At 40.5% G+C, this 25,481-nt stretch overlaps 2 protein-coding genes across 2 annotated transcripts in view; both read left to right on the forward strand.

Moving 5' to 3' along the window:
• Positions 1 to 3,059: 3,059 nt before the first annotated feature.
• Positions 3,060 to 6,641, forward strand: LOC310950402 (killer cell lectin-like receptor subfamily B member 1B allele C). Its single transcript, XM_083918194.1, has 6 exons — positions 3,060 to 3,149; positions 4,035 to 4,127; positions 5,255 to 5,671; positions 5,933 to 6,087; positions 6,211 to 6,329; positions 6,426 to 6,641. Exons 3-6 carry the CDS (start codon positions 5,305 to 5,307, stop codon positions 6,583 to 6,585), a joined length of 801 nt encoding a protein of 266 aa, XP_083774320.1. The 5' UTR covers positions 3,060 to 3,149; positions 4,035 to 4,127; positions 5,255 to 5,304; the 3' UTR covers positions 6,586 to 6,641.
• An 8,564-nt stretch (positions 6,642 to 15,205) lies between these two features.
• The window catches only part of sh3bp5b (SH3-domain binding protein 5b (BTK-associated)), a 38,717-nt gene continuing 28,441 nt past the window's right edge, over positions 15,206 to 25,481 (forward strand). Inside the window, exons 1-2 of the mRNA XM_083918191.1 lie at positions 15,206 to 15,526; positions 17,552 to 17,614. Coding sequence (XP_083774317.1) covers positions 15,449 to 15,526; positions 17,552 to 17,614 — 141 coding nt within the window. The 5' untranslated portion in view covers positions 15,206 to 15,448. The remainder of the gene's footprint in view (positions 15,527 to 17,551; positions 17,615 to 25,481) is intronic.

Here is a 25,481-nt window from a genome sequence, read left to right on the forward strand (position 1 = left end):
AATAGCTTCAAGGAATTGTTTGACATTTTGGGTTGTTAACATTCATTTTGTTGCAGAGGGTTAGATGAGAAGATTAAATACAGTATTTACATCTAGACATAACTCTTATCTTTTGTTTTTGGTTTGATACCCAAGCAGCTGTGGAGGCGTGTCAGTAGCCGTCGCATACAAGGATATCAGCAGAACAGGGAGCGATTTGGTAACAATGACAAGTCTTGGGCATTAGGATGTTTCAACATTAGTTATATTCTCAGACACAACAATATCAGAACTTCACCCTCAGGCCCCAAGTCCTCCAGAATAGGAGTGTATCTGGATCACAAGGCAGGAACCGTGTCCTGCTACAGCATCTCTGAAACCAGGACTCCAGACCACCTTCACTCAACGGCTCTATGGTGGATTGTGGATTTATTGGTCTGGAGACACTGCTGAGTTGTGTGAGCTAAAGTAGACAGGAGTTGTTTTTTTGTTTTTTTCCCCCCATTGTGTTCTTTGCTGTGGACTTTACACTCACCACTTTCTAGAGACCACCTGGGGCTCTAACAGGGTGGGCTTGTGGATCGTGAGCTCTTCTTTCTTCAGTTATACACAGTTGTTGTTATTTCTTTCTCTCTTTTTTTTTAGCACAAACTGAAAACTTGCACATGACGTTTGTGCTGCAGAAAATGTAGTACATTTGAAAGTATTTTCAGCAGCAAATAGACGTTTCTGACGTTATGTTTTAGTCTAATATTTTATGCTCTCTCTCTCTCACACAGACTCTCTCTATCTATCCATCTATCTTTCTCTCGCTCTCTCTCCATCCATCCATCCATCCATCCATCCATCCATCCATCCATCCATCCATCCATCCATCCATCCATCCATCCATCCATCCATCCATCCATCCATCCATCCATCCATCCATCCATCCATCCATCCATCCCCCCCCTCTCTCTCTCTCTAACTTTTTCTCTCTCACACACTCTCTCTCTAACTTTTTCTCTCTCTCTCTCCACGTATTTTGTTCCACTTGCAATCCTAAATCAATGAAAAGGAAAATATGTTATGTAATAATCAATAAAGTCTGAAAGTTAGACATACGCCTAAGATATTTCATGTTACTTTTTTCAGGGATATTTAAGTAGAGGCAGGGTGACAGACGAAATACCTTTTTGTACATGTCATCGTCAACAATGTGGGGTAGATTTCCAATCCTGTCGTAGGTTTAAACACGAGAACAATGAGAGAAATACTTAGAAATGATGGTGGTGGTTAGTTTGTATGTGTATTAGTATGTCCAGGCTAATACACCTGTAGTAATATGCTTGTAGGTATGTATGCTAGTAGGGCACTTTGTTGGTAGCTCTTTAGTTATATGTGGAAAGATGTAATGTTTGTTGATATAGCCTATAGAATTATACTGGGCACCTTAGTCATCTGTGACTTGCATTGCTATGTTTGTTTGTTTGTTATTTATTTATTTTTTAAATCTGTTAAATCAATCAAAGTATTTCATTTCAGTTTACGGAAATGTTTTTCCACTCAAGATGCATAACTTTTAATATGCATTTGTTTTATCGTTTATTTTGCTGTGACAGTGTGCCGAAAAGTAATTTTCACGTGTAGTTCTATCTGCATGTTTCAGCACTAAAGCATTAGCATTTACCCTCTGCATGTCCTGTACCGTATGGACATGCACGTGTTCAATATGACCTCACAACTGAATAGATTAAGATTAGAAATGTTTTAATATATACTGTATATCAAATTCTCTCTTTGTCAGAGACATTTTCCATCATTCCAAAAAAGTGGAAGTCACACTATTAATATAATTTATAGGCTTTTTAATATACTCCACTCATAACTCGAAGCTTAGTTTCCCTTTGTTTTAACAGGCTTCATTTGATTTTAACAAGCGAAACCACTTCTGTCATGTATCAAGAATAAAAAGAAGGAGCCCACTTATATAAAAGCTGTTGACTAACCCTTCTCCTGAGCAGATGACACACACATGGTCACCAACAGCAGCACTGCAGGTCCAGAAAGCCAAGCCATCCTCCAGCTCACACGCACTCGAAGGTTACACTTCACAAGAGGAACACGAGGAGGAACACAGCACGCGTTCACAATGGCAGAGGCAAAAAGAAAGTATCACGACGCTCAGTTAGTGATTTCACATTTGCTGAGCTGCACGATGCAAGTGTCTGCTGCTGTGTGGGTGGAGGATGCGTCTCATCTGCTCATCTCTGCGCTCAGCAGCATTTCCATTCCCTCTGACCACCAGAAATGTAACACTTTGATCTTTGATAGTTATCCATTACATTGTTATAAAGTTTTTTTGACATTGCATAGTACCATTTTTTATGTTTGATGCAGTGTTATATATTTCACTGATGAGCGTATTATAATACAAGCTGTGTCCATCTTTCAAAGGACAGTTTGGGGTTTCAGGTCAAGTTAAGTTTATATGGCACAATTCAACAGCAAGCAATGCAATTGTTTCCACCAGACTTCAAACCAATCAATCCTCATAATGGTGCAAGCATTTGTAAAACACCTGGGAGAGGACGCAACAACTCTCCATAAAGTGCTTCCAGCTTATTTGATCATTTGTCTCTCGACATGGTTTTCTTTTGTGTGTGTTATCTAGTTCTCAAGAACCTGACGTTGCTAAATAGCAAGTTCTTCTTTCTTCAAGCAAAACAGAGGTATAAATAGGATAACTTAAGACTAACTTCCTGCACAGGACTTAAGCTAGAATCACAATGTAACATCTGCTGGTGACAGGAAGGTGTTTACTGTACGTGAGAAGTGTACGCTTGGAGGCCGTGGAGTGAATATATTTGTCAATTGTATGCCAAATATTTTATTGGTTAAGTCGTTAACGTCTGTGTTGTCATCTAAGTTTCAAGTAAGGCTTTTTGCATGGACACTGTTGTTGCATTGCATCATAATCAGTCTGTATTAATAGGAAATGGTGAAATCACCCCACGCACCATCGTCATGATTACAATTTATGGGTCAAAACGGTGCCTTTTCTAACAGTTAGTTCAGCGCCGTCACTGTAAGAAGAATGGAGTTTGGGTACTATGTCAACTCTCCAGCTGAGGAAAGGAGGAGTAGAGAGGAGCTAAGACAAAACCAGCTTTCAGGTCAGAATGTCTCCGGTAAGTTAACATATTTTTTATTTATTTATTTTACTTTTGAGTGGTGATCTCTTCTGTTCCTGCTACAGCACTTCTTTCTATCCCTGTCTCCGGTGTGACCTCTGATCCTTTACGTTTCTTCTTTACACGTGCAGATTGTAATTTCCGTTAAGGTTAGACAGCATTCATTTAATTTTTTTGTTTGTAATCTTCCTTTAATCAATGCAGCATATTCATACATTGTTTGATTTTGCATGTATCAAAACTACCAAAATATAAATGTGCCTGCAATTTGTGTTTTTGTGCCTTTTTTTTAAATAAACATTTGACTCTTTTTAGAGACTTCTTACGTATTAAAATGTCGTGGAGAGGCGCACACATCAGGTTACTTGTTAGTTTCAGTCTTTTTCATGTCCAACAAGTCACATTTTTATTTGAGTCATGACGCTGAATTTAAGTATTAAATATATATATGTTTAAAGTAGATATGCACGTTAATAATCCCTTTTCCAACTGTTTACTGTAAAATTTAAAGATCATGTGCCGTAAGTTATCAAATACAAGGTTTTTATGTAACATCACACTTAATGTCTAGGAATTTTCATAGAAGTCTTTAAAGTTAACTACTTCCTCTAAGTTTTTGAGGATGTCGTCTCATCTGCACAGTGTGGTCAAGTTTCATGGGTTAAGTTGTTTTTTTATACACGGTGATAAAACGCAGAGGTGGAAAACAGGCTAAAGCATAAACACGTTATCCACAGAGGTCAGAATATAAACCAAAAATTAGATTTTAAACATTAGTTTGAGGTAGAAAATGAATGGGGTTGACTAAAGCCATAACAACTGTATTTTTTCTAATGTTGATTATATAACTGTAGGGGACGTTTTGTGTGTTTTTACCTGTAGGAGGGTCAAAAATCGTCAGATTTGTTGGAGTAAGCTTCGGCCTGCTGTGCATCTTACAGACCGCTCTCAACGTTTCATTTCGGTTACAAGCTGGTGAGTATCGGCCCCCGCCTTTCACATCACACCACAAAAAAGGGGCAATAGTTACAACATTAGTTAGACTATTACAGTTTTCAGGAAGTGAATCCAGCGAATGAAAAGACATCTGAAAAGCAGAAGCACTCGTCATCATGCTGTACATATATTTATATCATGTTGTGGGTGGAATTCCACCAGAAAATTACACACAAAAAAAACATAATTTTCAATAATAAACTTATAAAACAACTGTGTCAAACCGACAGCCGATGTAATCTCTTATGATAGTACCATCTGTGATATCTTCATATAGTGCTTGGACACTGTTTTTCCCCCTATTAGTTCAAAGTAAATAGGTGTATTTCCCCAAAACACTGAACAGCTGCAACCCCTTCTCACCTCTAACTTACAAATAAGTTACAAATAAGTGCGTTTGTAATATAACTACAGTGACCCACTGGACATGAAAGATACATGGACAGGAAAAGTGGTCTCCTCCCCCAAGACTTTTTCCACGCTTAATCCTGGAGCACCTCCTCTTAGCATCTTAGGGCGCACTCATACTTGGCATTCATACCGTGGCACGGCCAAAGTCTAGTTCTGTGTGAGTGCCTGGGCACGGCACACTTTCTGGCCCTGGCCTGGCTGAGAGAGGTGGGCTTCGGCATAGAAGGCGCTCCTGATATCAATATACTGTATATGCGTCTGTTCCATGTGACAGACCTTTTAAAGATGCTGCCGAAGTAGTTGCGGCGGTCTGATACGGAGGTGTAATGTTTACTGCAGATTTGGTGAGATGAAAATAATCAAAAACATTTGGTCAAAACGCACAAGAACTGTGAGGTCGACGGAACAACGCATTGCGAAAATGTCGATCAATGAGTGTATCGTATTATGATGTGATGAAGTATAAACAAGAAGTGTGAGTGTGCCCTTATCCTGCTATGGCTGGGAAAACAATTAAAAGCCCAGCACGTTTCAACAGACGCTTAGGGGTACATTGTGCATTGGTATCAAACACAGAGGGTCATGACAAAACGGGGGTATTTGACAACCTAGGAATTAAAAAGGGGCTCACTAATTGAATGAACCTTAAATGTGAAACATCAGAGGTCACAAACTGCTTATGTTTCCCTCTCTAGTTGGGTGTTCTAACAGGTGCAGCAACACCTCGACTGGCAATTTCACCAAGATGTCGGGTGGTGACATCGGAGACGTGATTTTAGAGAGAGATCAACTTGTTCAAGAAAAGGACAATCTGGTTCAAGAGTATGGCCAACTTGTTCAACAAAAGGACAATCTGGTTCAAGAGAAAGGCCAACTGGTTCAAGAGAAAGGCAAACTGGATCGAGAGAAAGGCAAACTGGATCGAGAGAAAAAAGGACTGATTCGAGAGAAAAATCAGTTGTCTCAAGATAAAGCCAATCTGCTTCAGGAGAAAGACCAACTGGCAAAGGAAAATGAAGAGCTGCAGGCCAATAACAGCCGCCTGATTGAAGAAAAGAACACGTTAAATGAGAAAGTCATCATACAAGAAAATCAGATAAAGGCACTTATGGGTAAGGTTCTTTTCCAAAACCTTTGTTAATTCATAGATTTTTTTTTAGGGGTGGCAATGTCATTGAGTTGGTCTACCACTCTTAAAACATGTTGAATGGATTGCCATGACATCTTTGTCAGACGTTCATAGTCAACGGGGATGAATCCCTTTGACCTTTGTGGTCCCCTGACTTTTAACGTCAATTTTAGTCCAGACATGTCATGTTTGTGCCATCCGATCTTATCCTGATGTTTCCTGTCCTGTGCTTGTTCCTGAGCAGAACAAGAAGAAGCCTCGCAATGTCCCGTAGGATGGCAGACATACATGTCCTCCTGTTACCAGATTTCCTCTACGATGGGCTCCTGGGAGTATGCCAGACAAAACTGTGCGAGGAAAAGATCTCATTTGGTGATCTTGAATGATAGAACAGAAGAGGTATAAGAGATTTTTCTTATATAAACCATATATAGTGATATTACACTGAAGCCAATTTTCGATTACTGTTAACCGCATGAGCTATAATGGATAAAGTATTTAAACTACACTTCCTTCCAACAGAGAATTGTTCGTAGGTTTGGAGCTGTTGGCAAAATGTGGATTGGCCTGAGTGGTCGCAGAGACACGTTATCAGACTTGTGGACGTGGACATATGTGGACGGAAGCGTACCGTCTTTTGAGTAAGGCTTATTGAATGTTTATCACCAAATGATGAGGAGCGATGTTTCAACACATTGGCATTTAGTCACTGAAATTATGTTCTTTTTGTTGTGTAGAAACTGGAATTATCGGAACAGAGCTGTTTGGATGAATTTTTCTTATGGTTGTGCATCTATTGACTCGTCATCCTCGTCCTGGTTCCTGGACACCTGTCATGAACAATTCTATTGGATGTGTGAGAAGGAGCTGCGCACCAGCTCTTTCCTTCCTAAATGAGACTCACACAACAGACACATCCGCAATCAGTGTATCTCTCTTTCTCTATATCACACAATCACACAAATACGCATAACATAACGTGTATTCATTGTAATTGTTAATTTTAATGCACTTCCATGATTATTGTGTGCTTACTATGTTAAAAACAACTACATATCCCAAAGTTGATGTGTTGATATAAGGTGTTCGAAGAAAACCAAAGAACAGTCTTTGATGCCAACCTCAGGATGCCTTATGGGTCCCTAAACAGATACAGTAATAACTCTGTTAAGCCATAGAAACAGGACGGGGCAGCCCAGAAGAATACGGCGTGGACGAAGCAGGCTCTTTCCACTACGGATGGTTTAGGAAATGAGAAAGATCAACCTGAATGCTCATCGATTATTGAGGCTATGTCTCCAATACCTGACCTGTCATCCCCAAACAAAGATCCAAGTTCCAGCGTAGGGAGGAAGAACAGATAGAGGACACGGAGGTTAGACTGAGAAAGAGATTTAAAATGTGAAACATAGGTTATAAATAAGTGTGATTATAATCATTAAAGCAGTATATATAAATGTGATTTATTATGTGACTGTACCACAAGTTAAATGCATGGAATTAAGTCAATGTTTTACGTATTCGTGATTTTCAGGAATAACAAGTGAATGGTTAGAAAAGCTAACTTTGAAGAATGTCTAATCGTTCTGTGACCTAAAAGTGTGTTTGTAATGAGCGTTTAGGGAAATGAAAGAGCTGGTGGGAAGTGTGGAGGAGGCAGAGTGGACGTAGATGGATGAGACAATGGGAAGTACCTGAATCAAAATAGCAGACCTGATGAATAAATTCGCAAAACTTTGGTTCATGACCTGGGATGTCCCTAAAGCAAAAGAACGTAAGAGAAATGGGGATTATGTTTGAAGCACTATTACATAGTTGATGGGGGCGTCTGGAGCCCCACCCAGTTGGCCTCCTGTTTTCTAGTTACCTAATGGAGAATTACTATAAAGGGAATAATAAAAACGATATAATTACCCTATTTTGAGGTACAAAGGAGTTGCCGGGGGATAACATTTCAATCATGCAAAGCCATATAATGGGATAGATTGGACATTGCATGGTTTTGCATGGTTAATTAGCCTGGTAAAGTGTGTCGCAGCTAGCAAAAGAAGTGCAGAGTAACTAGTAACTAGTAGCTAGCTAACTGCGTTACAAAAGAATAAGCAAAAGTAAACTTCAGAAGAACACTTTTTGTGCAAACCAGGAGATCTGAAATCACCTTTTTCTTGATGTTACAACAGTTTACAATCGTAAATGTGTTTTTCTCTCATTAAAGGTAACTCCAGTGTCTGCCAGTGTTACCACTGATTTGCAGCATCAGTTTTGAACGGTTCCGTTGATGAAGTTGAAGCCAAAAATGCTTTAAAGGGTGGAAGCATACTTCAAACATAGAGGATGCCTATAATGAGTTGTACCAACTGCTGTTGACCACTAGAGGATGTTATTTTAATATTTTTAGCCATGTTTTGTCCTTGTACCCTTCATATTGATAAAACGTATCATCATGATAGCGACAAAGACACGCAAAATGATTAATAATAGATGTAAAATGACCACAGAGAAACAAAACCACAACATAGAAACGTGAAATGATTAAAAATAGATGCAAAACCACCACAAAAAGATGTTCATAAATATGTTTTTGGGGCACAAATCAGAAATCAAGTGGATACTCGTTCAATTGGTTTTCTAATATTATTCACTTCATTGGGACAGTCAGTCAGATTTTTTAGAGAACACCATTAATTTTGTTTTATCTGAGTTAAACAGTGATTTATGATCAATTATAAATGTGTACAGCACAGAAACAAAAAACCCAAGTTGATGCACCATACTTGAAAATGATTCTGCATGGTACTGTTGTTTTGGCAGCAGGTACCTCAAAAGCTGATGGTGTGAAATAATAATATTGATGCAACTTTCTCTTTTATAGCCACCTTAAAATCCTGTCGCCTTGTATCCCCCTGTCTTCCACATCCCCGTCATATTGCCCTGGTGCATGGACCCCTGACCTCCTTATGAACCAGTAAAGCAGAATAGATTCTCTCATACAGTGTTCTGTATGTTGGTCCGAACAGGTCGTTCCTGCAGCTAAATGACCGAAAACATATGATATGAATGTATTTGGACGTCGCTGCATCCTGATCGTCTGTCTCGTGAGCGCTCCCGGAAAAGAACAGCACGTCCCAGTTCCTCATCCTGCCATCAGGAAGCAGAAAAGGAAATCAAAGTGATGGGGACAGAAAGTTCAGGTGTCCAGCCTTGCATCAAGGTCTCCAAAGCTGTTATGTAACTTCCTGAGCAGTATACACCCACAGACGGATCATCAGATACGGGGGCCCCGGGGCACAGACATGTAAGAGGCCCCCGTCCTGAACTAGACAGCCAAACTCAAAGTCTACTTTCAGTCACTTTGCACCTCCTTGTGGCCATTTTATGTTTGGTTTTTGATTATTTCCTCATCTTTTTGTGGTGTTCTGCATTTTTTGAGTCATTGTTTTTATAGTTGTTTTGCTTCAAGTTTAGTCATTTTGCGTTCTTCTGGTTGTTTGTAGTCATAATGTGTTTGTTTTTGATTGATTTGTGTCAATCATTTGTGCCTATTTTGCATCTCTTTAGTCATTTTGGGTCATTTGTAGTTATTTTGTGTGTGTTCCCCTGACCCGGATGCCCGTTTCAGTAATCCAGCCATCTATATACACCCTCATTAATGTCAAATCTGTCATCCCGACACTCACAGGCTGTTCTCATTCACTGTTCATATATTTAAGTAGGAAAAGTAATGCACTGTTTATTAATTACTGTAAAAATTACTTCCAAAGCAAAGGAGGAAATCAGGTGACGTAGTATATTTATTCAAGTCTTTTTGATGCCTAACCCCAGCCGTCACCTTTTACTGAAAATGAGGCAGTATTTATCCCCAATGATTTTAGATAAATCGTCATTATTTGTCTTTTTATTTGGATGGTTCCCTCACTGTCTCTAGCCTGTAATCAGCAGCTAATTACGAACTGAAAGAAAGCACTGACTGTCTAGGCAGAGAGAGTCAGCTCTTCTGCAAGTCTGCCCTCCTCTACTATCAAATTTGGCCCTTTTCCCTGTCAACCATCCAGGCATTTAGCTGACACTAGCCACTCACAACGAGTGCCTCGGGAGAGTCCACCTAAATGCATTTAAACAGATACAATCTGCTTCTCTTGTGTTGTCAATACAAGCACTGTCTCTCTGCTGCGTGCAACACTCAGCACATTGTTCGCCGTCCACATTGAGTTATACTCACACTGTAGCCAATAAGCTGACACTCTCATCCAGAGTTACTCACAAAGAGTGCAAGAGGACTGAGTATTATTTCCTAGATCACCAACGTTACACGGCAGACCTCAGTGTGAGGAGGGGGAATGAAATGAGGAGACAAAGTGGAGGGAGTGTCAGGTACAGAGGCTTCTCTGATTCAGATTCAAGTGTTTCCTTTATCAGGACAAAACCTCCATGTTTCCAGGAGATATCAGGAATTTGCTGACAACGTCTTGTCCTGTCCACATGAGAATTGTGTCAATGCATCTTATGTTGTGATAGAACAGTCATGTCTTCATTTGTGGAGTTATTTATCTCCAGTATCAGTCACTTAATTATAAGATTGTAATGATAATTAATTAAAGGTTGAATTGTGAGGATGAGCAGAACACCGCTATCTAGTGTCTCTAGATCGTAGTTGCAACAACAAAAAAATAATTGCGGCAGTCAGGTTGCCAGGTTGGTCAGACCCGGCCCAGTAGCCTACAGGAGACCCGGGTCTGTTTGAGTCTGTTTGAACCCATCTCCTCCGGCAAATCGCACCATAAAAACAAGTATTGCAGAGGAGTTTGACTGACAGTTACCGTTAGCGTTAGCTGTTACAACTAAGTAAAGATGATAGTGATCTTTGGGCGTGCGTTTTACTGCCGTTGAACTCCTTTCTCTCAGTCCATGGAGTGAATGCTTGGCCTATATTGACTCTGGTTTTTGCCCGTCTCCGGTCACTCAGCTGCTGGGACAAATAACGTGGCGGCCGGTGGCACAGTGGTTAGAGCAGTCGCCCCATGTAAAGAGGCTGAAGCCCTTTGAGGCAGCAGCTGCACATTCGACTCCAACCTGTGGCCCTTTGCAGCTTGTCTACTGAAAAAAAAAACCCAATCACAAATAGATGCTAAATGACCACCAACACACTGTCTCCAAAGTGTAACACACAGTGTGTTTCTGAAACTTAATCACAATTATATTTCTTATTCATACTGAATATTTACAAATTAAGGTTACATGTCTTTATTTTATTCCCTGTATTGCACCCCAAATATATCTTCCATACATCACTATCAGTTACCTTTCTGAAAGACAGATCTTCCTGTCTGGAAGTAGCAATACATCAGGATGACAGTAAACTCAGACACACACTCAGCGGTCAGTGAGCCAAAGGTTGTGACCGAGGTTTAGGAGCAGCGAGAGGAAGACTTTGACATATCCTGTTATTCAGACAAATCACCAGCAGTTCGAGGACACGCCGAACATGCTGACGTGACTCTGGATGTCCTTCGGGCTGCTCAGGGCGTCTCTGGACCGCCCTGCGGGGAGTAGAAGGCCCCAGAAAATGTGACACATGTTTGCGTATCTTCACCTTCACATTCAAACCTGGATAAGTTGATTTTACTTAACAAATTTGATGCAAGTGATTCCACATAAACTATTTACGTAATGCATATGAGAAAGGTTTGTTCAAGTAAATTCAACATAAAGGACAAAGGGACTGGATTTAAGTTGAATACACAAATGACTCAAAATGTGCTTAAAATCTCCTGTCCCTCAACTCAGCATTTTAGATTTTAGTTGAATTTATCATTCATCAAACCACATTTTTTTTAAAGATCCCCTCCAGACATGTATTGTTGCACATAATATCAGTTATGCTTGGAACAATAATTTGTCTGATCTGTTTTTCCCACAAAATAGTATAATTTCCAATTTAAAATTCTTAAAAAAGGGATCTACTTATTCTGCCTCATTAAAAATATATATTTTTGTTCTCTTCTAAATAATAAAGATTGTCTAAGATTATCATTTTCCTGCTGTATTAAATAAATACATAGATAAACGTGCGAAACATCTTTCAAATGAACAGAATTACAATTCCTCCATCTTTATCCGCATGCGTTCGCAAGTAGAAAAGTCACTTGAGTTTGTTTTCTTTTGTCTAACCCAGTGCCTCAGCTAATCAGAGCGCTTTCTGTCTGAGCAGCTCCATCAGCCTCCATCAGCCTCCATCCTTGAGGTGAGCGGGCACATTGTGTTGGTTATGCAACCCTGTGTAATGTCACCTCAGGCCTCTGTCTTTTCAATCTGTGAGCTCCCAGTGCGTTCTCCTCTGGTGAGCAGCAGGAATGAAAACAAAAGATGTGATGGGGGATGCCGGTATGCAGATAGAAACGTGTGCAGAAACCCTGAGTCCCCTTTGCATATCTGAAATTGTTTTCAAAGTGATATGAATGTTTTTTGTTCCACAGCAGATGAGAGTCTGTCCTTAGGTGTATTCAGTAAGGAGACAAGTGTGGTGTGTTCTCCATGATTGTCGAATGCGGTGCAGGCTGCAAATTGCACTCACTGTAGCTGGAGGACTCTAATGATATATAAAAATATGTATTGGTCTGGAGCCTCTCTGGGAATTGTTAGGTCTCTGTAAATCAGAGTATGTCTGGACCTAATGTACATGGAACAGGTCCTGAGGTAACTTTTGTTATGATTTGACACTATAAATAACATTCAATTGAAATTTGATTATGTTCATTTTGGATTTCCACCTATCAGGTGCAGACCAAAATGCCTCAAGATGCAATTAGCTAGACCTACAACCAATCAGGGCAATGCAATGTTTAGCTTCACTAAACAGTAACTAAAATGTGTTTCTTGGAATATTTGAGAAATAGGAAATACAGTCTTGATCTAAAATCTTGATTTCAGGCGGTGACATCACAACACAGTCTCACACCCAACGTCGGGTTTGTACGTTTAAGGAGAGGCCTGAGCTTCAAATATCGCCGCGGACGGGCTTACATTGGAATGAGTTGAAATCCCTCTGCGTCGGGTTTGTACGTTTAAGGAGACCGTTTTAGTCAGTAACTAACGCCAAAGGCCCCTGACCAAGCGTCAGTTTTTGACGTGTTGGGTGTGAGACTGTGTTGACACACATCCGGATCAAAGAAGGAAATCAGGTGACATAGAAAGCGCTATTTTGCCTGTATTGTTTTTACGTTGACGACGTGTACGGTTTACAGCAAAAAGAGACAGTGAATGGTCTTTTGAAATCCATATTGACATAATAACAACACTTTTACTATAGTTTCAATATGTATAGATTCAGAATACAACTTGCCAAAACAAAACCGCCATTTCACAGCGTTAACTAGAATGTATTTTGTAAGATATTATAGGAAGCTGAATATGTTTAGTAATTCTAAAGTTATCAACATCTATCTGGGCGACAGTAAAGCTTTTGTTAAACTAGAAATTATTCTCAGAAACTCTGTCAACAACATTTACTGAGTTTTAAATAAGGACATTAATGGAGGCAAGAATGATCAATATGATAAAAATATCACCACAAACTCATGAACTAATTCAATATGTGCTTCATACCTAACCTACATGTAGAAGCCTATAATAAAATCCTTGTCTGTAATTATATTTCATGTTGTCTCTCAGTCTGAGGCTTAATGGGATTATCTTCATATCTAACTTTGTTGATGAGTGCTTCTGACAGTATTTCCTGCACCAGAACAAGATGTTATCTGTTTGTTCCAAGAACAGTTAGGTTGAGGAATTTATCTTTTACAGAAGACAACTCCACACTGATCATTAAATACAGCACGTTAAAGACAGCCAGAGCTTGATGTTGGAGTTACAACTGAATAAAAGCAGCAAATCCTCGCATTTGTAAAAAAACTGGAACCATTAAAACTTACTCTTAAACAATTATTGCGAATTGTGTCAATCGACTAATTGTCGAACTATCACAGCTACGCAGATGACACCCAACTTACTCTCTCTTCTCCCCAGTCCGATACACATGCAGAATAACTCTCTGAAGATCTCTGCCTGTCTGACTGACATTTCTCAATGAATGTCCGCACACCAACTGAACTGAACTGAAGTTGTCCATGCGACCGAACCAATCAGCGTTGGTTTTGAGGTTTGGTTTCTGAGATTTAAGTGTGACGAAACGAGAAGCGACTGTTCAGCTTAAACAACATGGCAGCTTCCGCGGATGAGATGAGCGTAGTTATTGAGCAAGCTGCTTACTTATGTTTTTTTCTCTTAGATCCTTCTGTTGGTCTCTAACCGGGCACCTGAAATTGTGACTTTTACTCGGAAATTTGAGTTTCACAAATGGCAAATATCCTTTGCCGACATGTTGTCTACTTTCTGAGCTTTGCCCTGACACTGTTAGTACAACATACACTTTGTAGGTATGATTGGTTGATTTGGCCCGGTTGTTGGTGATATACAGATGGTTTATCCAATCAGCAACCAGTATTTTCACCCCTTCCCAAAAGATCTCCAAACGAAAGTTCCCAGATGGATATGCTGAGCAAATGCGAATCGATCCACCTGGCGTAGTTAGGTTACAGTATGGATACATTGTAAAAACATCTCATCTCATCTCATCCTTATCCGCTTATCCGGGGTCGGGTCGCAGGGGCAGCAGCTTTAGCAGGGGACCCCAAACTTCCCTTTCCCGGGCCACATTAACCAGCTCTAACTGGGGGATCCCGAGGCGTTCCCAGGCCAGTGTGGAGATCTAATCTCTCCACCTAGTCCTGGGTCTTCCCCGAGGCCTCCTCCCAGCTGGACGTGCCTGGAACACCTCCCTAGGGAGGCGCCCAGGGGGCATCCTTACTAGATGACCTAACCACCTCAACTGGCTCCTTTCAACGCTAAGGAGCAGCGGCTCTACTCCGAGTTCCTCACGGATGGCCGAACTTCTCACCCTATCTCTAAGGGAGACTCCAGCCACCCTCCTGAGGAAACACATTTCAGCCGCTTGTACCCGTGACCTGGTTCTTTCGGTCATGACCCAACTTTCATGACCACAGGTGAGGGTAGGAACGAAGATTGACCGGTAGATCCAGAGCTTTGCCTTCCTCAGCTCTCTTTTCGTCACAACGGTGCGGTAGAGCGACTGCAACACCACCCCCGCTGCTCCGATTCTCCGGCCAAACTCACGCTCCATCGTCTCCTCACTTGTGAACATGATCCCGAGGTACTTGAACTCCTTCACTTGGGGTAAGGACTCATTTCCTACCTGTAAAAACAAATTAATATAATATATAAAGTTTCTTTATTTTTTTTATTTCGAACATGTACAGCAACATAAAAAGATAAAAACATACAAATATAATCAAATAAAATGAACATGTAAACCTAACCACTCGCCACTGTATGGCACTAATAACCCCTCATACAACCCAGCCTCTCAGAAGGGGGCGTTCCCGGTCTGTAGCGGAGCTCAGGACTTTTCAGCACCGGGCTCTCTGCTCAGTGTGGAGGGAGAGCTCAGCGGGGACAGACGCCGCTGCCGCTGCTCAGCTCCTGCTGGATGCATACAAGCCGAGATGTCCCTCTCCTATAAAAAACACTTCTTTTAATATCAATTCAAACTGGGGACGTTAAAGCAACAAGCTCGTGAATCCGTCCGTGTCGTGACCCGGCTGAGACGGACGAGCCTGTGAGTCCCGTGGTAACGTCTCTTTGTTCGGCTTGTTAACGTTACATCTGTCCTTCACCTCCCAACAACATGGACCATGAAGAGAAGGAGCTCAGGACGGACGACGAGGCTGAATATGAAGATGAAGAAGTGGACCCCAGGATCCAGGTAAACTCATCTTTACAGACCACAGTTATTGATTGGTGGTTTTCACCGATACACGGGTTCATGTAGTCCAGCCTTATTGTCGGTCTTCAAACGCACCGCGGTAACTGTTAACGGTAACGGTAGCTAACGGCCAAAAGTCCTAGCATGATTCAGCCTCGTTATATGTTCTGTAACCGTGTATTTTATATGTTTTACCTCCAGTCGTGACAGTTTAATGTTGATATTATATTCTGGTTAAATTGATACAGATGTTTGACAAAGTCAGTCCTCTCCATGTTGATTTAAATGATTAAAAAACGAGGATAAACTCAGAAACAGCCACTAATATTAGTAAGAAAAATAAACGTCTGTTAAACAATAACATAATATTAAGTTGAAAAAGGTAAAGTGACTGTCTTTCAAGTACAAACAAAAGTGATAATGATAAATCAATGGCTGTCATCCTCTTTCAATGAAATCTTATTGTGATGAAATTAGTGACAGACCGATACATTGGCAGGGTGAAATTATCACAGATATTTGCGTTTTTCAGGTGCATCTTATCGGCCGATATCTGCATTTTTCAGGTGCATCGTATCGGCCGATATCTGCGTTTTTCAGGTGTATCGTATCGGCCGATATCTGCATTTTTCAGGTGCATCGTATCGGCCTATATCTGCATTTTTCAGGTGTATCGTATCGGCCGATATTTGCATTTTTCAGGTGTATCGTATCGGCCGATATCTGCATTTTTCAGGTGTATCGTATCGGCCGATATCTGGTTTTTCAGGTGTATCGTATCAGCCAATATCTGTTTTTTCAGGTGTATCGTATCGGCTTATATCTGCATTTTTCAGGTGTATCGTATCGCCCAATATCTGGTTTTTCAGGTGTATCGTATCCGCCTATGTTTACTTTTTTCAGCTGATCGTATCGGCTGATATTTGCGTTTTTCAGGTGTATCGTATCGGCCGATATCTGCGTTTTTCAGGTGTATCGTATCGGCTGATATTTGCGTTTTTCAGGTGTATCGTATCGGCTGATATTTGCGTTTTTCAGGTGTATCGTATCGGCCGATATCTGCGTTTTTCAGATGTATCGTATCGGCCTATATCTGCATTTTTCAGGTGTATCGTATCGGCCGATATCTTGTTTTTTAGGTGTATCGTATCGGCCGATATTTGTGTTTTTCAGGTTTATCCCCATATCGGGGAAAATATCGAAATCAGCATCAGCCCTAAAAAAATCCATATTGGTCGATCCCTCGATGAATTCATATCAACGTATCGTGATATACAATTACGTCATCTATATGAATGCTATGATAGCATTCATTTTTCAGAAAATCTTGTTCTTATAAAATGAAAAAAATACTTAATACATATTAAACTCATATTAGCATACAAAGATAGGCTTTACCATGTTGTTATATCAATTAAACGATTAATTACCAGAAATAATTTTTATTAGAAATATGGAATTTACCACAGCTACAAGGTGAGGAAAAGCTTGAAAATTGAACTTGAAAGTGCTTGAATTTGACCCTGGAAAAGGTGTTCGAACCTTGGATTAAGTGTTTCTGTATTTTCAGCTGGAAAAATAACTTAATTTCATTAAGCACAATAAAAAAAAACAGAGCTAGGAAAATAAGGAAGTTGTGCAGGTGAGAGAACAAAACCTCTAAGCATAATTGATTTGGCTAATTGATTGTCAAAATAGTTGATCGACAAATTGTGTGTTCGTTAGGGCTGCAGCTAACGATTATTTTCCAAGTCCAAGGTGATGTTTTTAAATGTCTTGTTTGTCCAAAACTCAAAGATAATCAGTCTAATATGATATAAAACTGAACAGCAGCACAAAAGACCAATTGGATATTTGATATTTAACTTTTATGTAACTTCAGGACAGTTTCCTGACTTTAATATGAATATGTTCAACTTCCTTTGTGTCCTGTGTTCTTCTTAAATCACTCCAGATGTTGCTGGTTCCCCCTCCTGTACCCCCAGATATTGTATTACACTCTTCTTTGTTGGTTCTGTCTTCCAGGGGGAGCTGGAGAAACTCAACCAGTCCACCGACGACATCAACAGATGTGAGACGGAGCTGGAGGTCAGTCTACACACACACACACACACGCACGCACGCACGCACGCACGCACGCACGCACGCACGCACGCACGCACGCACGCACGCACGCACGCACGCATAGAGGAGCTGTATGCATTGAGTGTGTACACAGGTTATCCGTGTGTGTCAGTTGTTATCTGTTTGATTGATAAAGCAGATACACTGTTCACCTCTTCCCGTCAGGAAAGTCTAGTTTTAAAGGAATCACTGTGTGCAGATCCAGCAGCTGGACTTTTGCTCTGTCTCCAGCCCAAAGGGTTTGAGAAACTTCACATTTTGTTCTGCGTCAGCGGGTTTAAACGCACAGGGAGTGGTCGTCTTGAGAGACGCGTGGACATATCGTGTTACAATAAACTACTTTGGGCACTTAAAGCAGTTTTACTGACGGCTGTGTTCAGAGTTTAGAGACAGTTACTTGGGCCATCAAGGCTGTTCAAGTTGCATAACTGATCTTTGAGTCCCATTAAAACCCAGTTCAGTCTGATGGCTTACTTTTATATGGGTCAGCAGCGTCGTGTGAAGCTTTACAGAGGTGAAAGTCTAAAGTCTTGTCCTGCTCCACAGTTTGAGAACTGCACAAGGCGTTAATCATGCAGCTGATAGGTTCATTAGTTTGTGCTTGTACAGTTTGGTGGACAAAATGGATCGTAGTCGACCCGAAACCATCTGTTTTCCTTTATGTTGGTCCACAAATTTGCTCATATACTACTTTGATATGTGACATTTTGGCCCAAAAACGAAACATGATTTATGTCTTGGGGTTCGATAGCATCAACTTTATATCTGTAATCACATTTTGGTGGCTGAAAAGAGGGAACGGTTAAGACAACCAGCACCTATGAACCTGATGATGAGATGAGCCGTAGTGCTGAATGATGATTGACGTAATCCCTTTGATTACATTGTTTCCTGTTGGAATGTCCTGAACTGCCAGCGAGCAACGCACAATAAGACAAATTCCCTACCTACCCGTGACCACAACAGACGACCAACAGGAACCAAACTTTTTTTTTTTAGGCCCAACGACACGTCTAATCCTAATATTGTCCAAATTGCGATATAGAGTAGTGCTGTATTCAAGTATTTGGGGGCCCATGTGAATAAAACTAACATTCTGAATTCTGAACATTCTGAGCTTAAAAGTTTGTATTCTACAGATGGAAGAAAAATCGTTGTTTTTCAATGATATTGAGAATAATGATGCAAAAATGATGATTCCCTTCAATATCATGAATCAGACCGTAAATACAATATCAGTCGAAATGATCACAAGTAAAGGTTTACTCATATCACGCAGCACAAGTATGAATTCACGTCTTGTGTTTCGGCTGTCTGAAGATATAATTGTGTAAATATTAATGACGTACAGACTCGGGGGTTTGGATCAGGACACTTTTGTTTGTTTGAGTCTCCTCAAGAGCTTTATCTGCTTTGTTAAGGGATCTCGTCAGGTCACTTAAACATATTTGTTTATCTCTCTGTTCCTGTAGAAACCCGGCCATGTGCCTGGTGTGTCCAACACTGTTGTCGATTGTTGAGCCTTGACTCATTTACGTTTCTGCCCTTTCTTCACGGCTCCAAACAAACTCCAAAATCAAGTCAAGTTGTTTTCATGGTCAACAAAGACGCCTGCTGTTCGTGACTTTGACCGTCCGCTGTCGGACTCTAAAACGGTCACGGTCAAACCAAGCGTTACCCGCTGGATGTCTTCTTTTCAGATTCAGTGTTAAGAGTCTGGACAGATAACTTGGATACATTTTAAATGACGTCAAACAGCAACACCAAGAAACGCTCTGGAACAAAGTCTTGATTTTGCATTTAAAGAAGGATTTGTTCCAAAATTTAAAGAAACACTGGAAACAAATTGACACAAAAACAACCACATTTCTGTTCTTTAGTGCTGAAACGACGACAACTAATTGATTAGCTTTTAAAATGTGGACATTTTCTGTTGTTTAGCCTTCTTTGGATTTTTAACTGGTGCTTTGACGAAATGATACATTCGAAGACAAAAATACTAGTGATAACGGTATGGGCCGATGCGGGCTGCTACTTTTGCCGATAGTTTTTTCCCGGCATTATTTACAGACAGACATCCACAGACAGCTCTGTGTTGCTGGAGATGCCTTTTTTATGTTCAATAAACGTTCCTTTATTTAAAATTGATACTCGTAACGTTTGTTTTCATCATTTTGTAATTTTTATGATGTAAATTGAGGGAGCAAGAGTTGTATCGGCTCCAAATAAAGACAATCGTCTCGGCAGCAAAGTTTGCCAAGTGACCGAACCAATCAGCGTTGGTTTTGAGGCGGATTTAAGTGTGAGGAAAAGAAAAAATATATATAAAAAAAGAAGCGACTGTTCAGTGTATCGAGCAAGCCAATCACTACCTCTTTTTTCTCTTGGATCCTTCTGTTGGAATATGGTCTGGGCACCTGAAATTGTGCATTTTATCCGTAAATTCACGTTACACAAACGGCAAATGTCCTTTACTGACATATTGTTTACTTTCTGAGCTTTGCCTCAACTCTGTTAGTACGTCATATGCTTCGATGATCTGATTGGTTGATTTGGCCCGTATGTTGGTGATAGACAGATGGTTTATCCAATCAGCAACCAGTATTATCGCCCCTTCCCAAAATATCTCCAAACGAGAGTTCCCAGATGGATATGCAGCGACAATGAGAATCATGTGAATCAATCCATCTGGTGGAGTCAGGTTATGTGAATGCCAGCTTAGTGGACGGATGGGAATATTGAAAAATTGCAATTCATGCATCTCTGCAATGCACAGTCATCCAGTGGGCTGGATAGGATCATTCGGTGTAGAGGGAGGTCAGAGATTTTAGTGAGTTGCTGAAGGACGATGCTTGTGATCACAGGACCTTGAAGGCCCAGGTTCCTGTTAGTGTATGGTGTCTCTGTTTACTCTGTTGCCCATCAGCTGCCCACATAAACATTCAAAGAGCTTAAATCCTTTGCTGATTCCACGCCCGGATTAATCCCCTCCCTCCAAAATCGTTCCAAATCTCCCATTTTCCACTCTGATGGCGCTCCCTTTAGTTTACGTCACGGTCAAATTATCATCAGCAGCAGCAGCAGCAGTGGCGTGAGGTCCTCATATGATTTGACCTGAAGTGGCATTTGATTCGAAGCGTTCATTTTGCGGATGAGAATAAAGTGTCACGGGAACTCCAGTGGTTTGAGGTGGCCAATGCACTTCCGTAGCAGCGATGCAAGTTATATCAGATTCGGTGTTTAGACACAACGCCCCAGTGTAACAACATGTTGACAAGGTGAAGTGCGTCACAGGTCTGAGGGGAAGGACGGAGACTCTGCACTGCAGTCTGCATCCACATCAGTATAATCACAGACAGATACAGAGGAGAGGACAGAGAGGACACGTTCTAGATAACCAAAGTCATAGTGTTCTGTGTGATGCAGCACTGCGATGAAGACAGCCTTTCTCTTACACATTTTATATTCATAGATGAAACTGACAAGCTGAAGTTTCTTAAATGAAAGGACGTGTATGTTGTAAGGATGCACAGTCGCTGCTGTTTTTGTGTGTCTGAAACAGTCCAATGCAGCTGCGTCCATGGAGCCGATGGTGAAATCCAGCAGTCTTTCTGTTGTGTTTTCTTGTTTGAGAGCGTCTAAGTTGCAGCCCGTCGTTGCCTTGATGAAACACTAATACGATTTGTCAATAAGTGGGTTTTGGCAGCCTAATCTAGTGGAATAAATAAAGATGAGCAGCTGTATTTTTGGACTGTGGCATCAAGCGTCATGAGTTTCCTTTTTTAGCTTTTAGTTTTTAAAGTTCAACAAATTATCAGTGACAGTTTCTTTGATCTATTGAAATTGTATTCAGCCTTTTGATTCAAAACCAAAGTGGATTTCCAAATTCCAGTGTTCGATGCACACATTTTTGGAGTAACTGTTTAGTCTGCAGTCCTAATGTTCAAATTTTTTAAGTTTACACCAATGAGACGAGACGCTGTAGCATCTCTTCCATAGTGATGAAACAGTGAAAATACATTTTTATTTCCCTAATTCACTGCTTTGTTATTTATGGCACTCCCTATTTTTGTTTATTCTCTAGCTATATTTATTTCTCTCTCTCTCTCGTTGAGCCTCCGTCCAAAACTGCCGTTTCGACCAGCTGGCAGTTTTTAAGTGACTGTTGAAACAGGCGACTTGTCTTGCGTACTAAAACCAGCTGCTGGACACTTGATGAGCCCGAGTCGCAGGCGACAACATCAGCCGTTTTGAGTCAAGACGGGCCAGTTCACAACGCTGCAACGTTTACCTGCAACGTTCTAAGATGGTTTAATCTTGTTGTGAATCTTTGGTCTGAACTGGGCGTTAGAGCTAAAAGCAGCTCCTACATTTAAGACTCTAAGAGGACTCCGAGACACAAATCACAAACAATCCCTCTTGTAGTCCCCTCAAGCTTTTAGAATAGAAACCTTCAATAGTAACGGGAAGCTGCATGTATTTTACCACACTTCCCTCTTTCCTTTTAATAATGTCCTTAATTTAATGCACAAGTTGGACAAGAAGTCAAAACTGTTGTTGTTGTTTGCACCTCTCACCGTCATCGTGGTTATTTTAGTCTGATCATTACGAGGATTCTTACATGGATACCTGCTGATTGTTTACGAGCTGTTAGCCTTTATTACTCATGTGACATAATTTGATTTTATAGAAACGGACAGTATTTTTGTCAAGAATTCACTGACAAAGACCCAAAGACAGCCAATCACAGTTGAATGAAACATGACAACACCCATAGCAACAGGGTCAACCCCACCCTTTCTCTTAGCACTTCCCAGTTCCTTAGTTTTGAGAGGACACTCCCGGTGGGAAGATCAGGTGATGTTTTATACACAGGGAGAAAACATGGCATGATGCATTACATTCTTATTTATTGCCCTGAAAAGAAACATCTCCACACTGTAAATGAACCGTATTTATAGACGGACAAGGATGACTTTGTTATGTTGCATACTTGTCTGAACGTGACCATTTTGTTTCATAATTCAATCTTATATGGAATATTGTTTGGATCCAATACATTGCATTTGCTTATATGTTTGTGTTGTTGTTGTTTGTAAGTCGGTAAACTAATGAACTAACTAGACACACACAGCTCGTCCATAATTCTAATGCTGGGAATCTATAACTAATAACTAAAGATGTTATTGACACGCAATCTACTGTAGCATCAAGCATGAGTTGCAGTAAATCCTATTGACTTGATGTCAACATGTCTGCAGTGCATCGATGACCACACGCATCGTTTCTACCCACAACAAAACAACGTACCCTTTCTCAAAGACGTAAGCGCAGTTGGTCTTCAGTGTGCTATAATGAGATCCCTCGTCACTGGCCTCCGAGGGCTCGTTTGTTCTGTTTTAAAGTTCACTAAAAGGTAACAGCTGTCTCTCAGGCACATCTAATGTCCACAGAATTTCTAATGAACTTGGAACAATAAGCAGACAATCTTGTGCTCTGTGTGAATAAACAGTCCCCCAGACCACGTTGCTGCCTTGTTTAAAAAAATGCTCCTTCACACTTTGACTTTTCTGTGTTCACCCAGCACTTCTCCTTTCTGCATGACCTTTTGTACAGTTTACAGGAACTCCTGCTGTTTTGAGATCCCTTCGGTTCTGACTTTTGACCCCCTTACTTCTGGTTGCCCTTGTCTTCAGGATCTGAACAGTTATTCCTCTTTATTTCTATGCTGCTGGCAAATTGAGCAACAGACATGCTAGAAATAATAATGTGAAATGTTGTTCATTTAGGGGAGGTTAAGCTTAAGTGTGACTTTGTGGACCATTTTGGCTTTTAGAAACTAAAATGTAAAACTACATGTTACCAAAGTGCACACTTGCAGAAGCCTCATCATCTCTAAAATAAATTAAAATGTCATAATAATGATAAGAGGGGTTGAATTTTTGTTCTTATTGTATTATATTCTAACAACAGTAGCATAGATCTTAATTAGGGAGGGTTTGTCATAGATGTATTAATTAGTTCAGCAGTCCTCAATCATCACAGGAGTTAATGTTTGTATTTAAATGCTCATTTAGAAACGACGCGACATTCAGCAGCTGTGAGCTCTTTGTGTGCAGGGCGACGCCAGCCTGACTGGGCTCTTTCACCCAATTTGCAACATGCACGCTGCCGTCTGCAACATCAAATTTCCTCTCGGTCATACTGACGTTTCAAGAGTAGATACAATATTGCGAACATACTTGCATGAGCGTTCAAGGACACTGATGATGTTGCAACTTTATCTGCAATTTGCCAACGGAAGTCATTTATAAAACATGCCGCGCTGTTAAGTGTCAACAGGCCACATCATTTTTTTTGTTTGTCAGTTTTGTAGCCAGTTTTCTGTAGAGTTGTTCTGATACCAGTATCCAGCTGACACTGCTTTTAGATGCCGGTATGAGTATCGGCGAGTACCCAAGTCTATGCACCAATCTGATACCATAATACTACTAAACTAATACAAACTCAAAATTGCTTCAAAGTAATAACGTATACGATCTAAACTGTAGGTTTGCATCACATGACTCCTATGACAGGTCTGGACCACTCATAAATCGTGTTTCTACCTAAGAAAAATTCAAACTACGAGAAAACTGGTGAATGCAGCAAGTTCTTCTAAATCACTCATACAAGCCACTAAAGAACGAATCGGTTTGTACGACTGGTTGTTGCACGAAGCCCGTTGTCTGACACATTTCCCGATTATTGCAAGGATCATAGTTGCAGTTGCGTCTCATATGTATTCTCTGCCCTGCTCTCTGTCTTTTCAAGCCTTCCAGATAAAGAAAGACCGTTTGAGGGCAGACACGCCAGTTTTGTGTCTAAAAAAAAAAGTTTTTTCTTAAACTGAATGATATGTTTAGGGACAACAAGGTGGAACTTGTGTTTTTTTAACAAAAGGGCCTTGGATTGAGCCCAGTACTGCCCAAACATCCTCTCCCCTGCTGTCACTTGTATAATTGATCCTGCTAAAGAAAAAGGGTTAACTTCCCTGCAGGGATCCTGACTTGTTTTTCTTCTGCTTGGCCTTTTTTGTTGTTCTATTTGAACTTTGTGTGGCCTTCGTGCCAATTAGACAACCATGATGACATTTCTGAGCTGAATGCTTATCAGTCTGTGATACTCTCCTTGACGGGTACAAATGAAAGAACAAAGCTCTCAAAAATGGAACAAACTGTTTACTTTGTGCCAGTTAACAAAATTATATCTGGCATTCAGTTTTCACAGTTGGCTGTCGTCAGACTGGGTCAGGTCTGTTTTTCAGTGTTTATTGGGACGCTCTTGTTTCCAGTAACACTGTGTCAGCTTTATCTAGCACATGGTGTGAATATTTTGCCCAGATTAGATAATGTTTAATGGTAGGAAGCTAATGTTTCTTATCCATTATTCAGACCTGCTTTTACATGGTTCTATCTCTGGATCTGGGATTTTAGATGCTTGAGTTCATAGAAGTTGTGACTCATCGCAGAGGCAGCAAAAGGGCAGGTTTAATTTCCTTGGTTAGTAACTTTACAAGCTGGGTAACAAGGGTTCTTTCAAAAGAACAACATGAAATTAAACCTGTTTAAAGGCTAGAGCATTGACAAGAGTTAGAAAAACATCTGATTTACTCAAACTCTGAGTTCTGTTGATGGAGCATGAAGCCCTTTACATTATTGCTTCCCTTTAAACTCAATGAAACGCCTTCACAGTTTTTCACTATCAGGGTTTTGGCAGAGGTCTAAAGACGTCTAAGTCAGCTTTAAGAAATGCTTTACTCATTTAACTCAACTCATTTAAAACAATGCGG

Source organism: Echiichthys vipera, assembly GCF_963691815.1.
Source record: "Echiichthys vipera genome assembly, chromosome: 8".
Taxonomy (NCBI): Eukaryota; Metazoa; Chordata; class Actinopteri; order Perciformes; family Trachinidae; genus Echiichthys; species Echiichthys vipera.

Coding starts and splice junctions, on each gene's coding strand:
- LOC310950402 (XM_083918194.1), top strand. CDS start 5,305: ATGTCGGGTGGTGACATCGGAGACGTGATTTTAGAGAGAGATCAACTT. Junction 6,088..6,210: donor TGAATGATAGAACAGAAGAG/GTATAAGAGATT, acceptor TCCTTCCAACAG/AGAATTGTTCGTAGGTTTGG. Junction 6,330..6,425: donor GGAAGCGTACCGTCTTTTGA/GTAAGGCTTATT, acceptor TTTGTTGTGTAG/AAACTGGAATTATCGGAACA.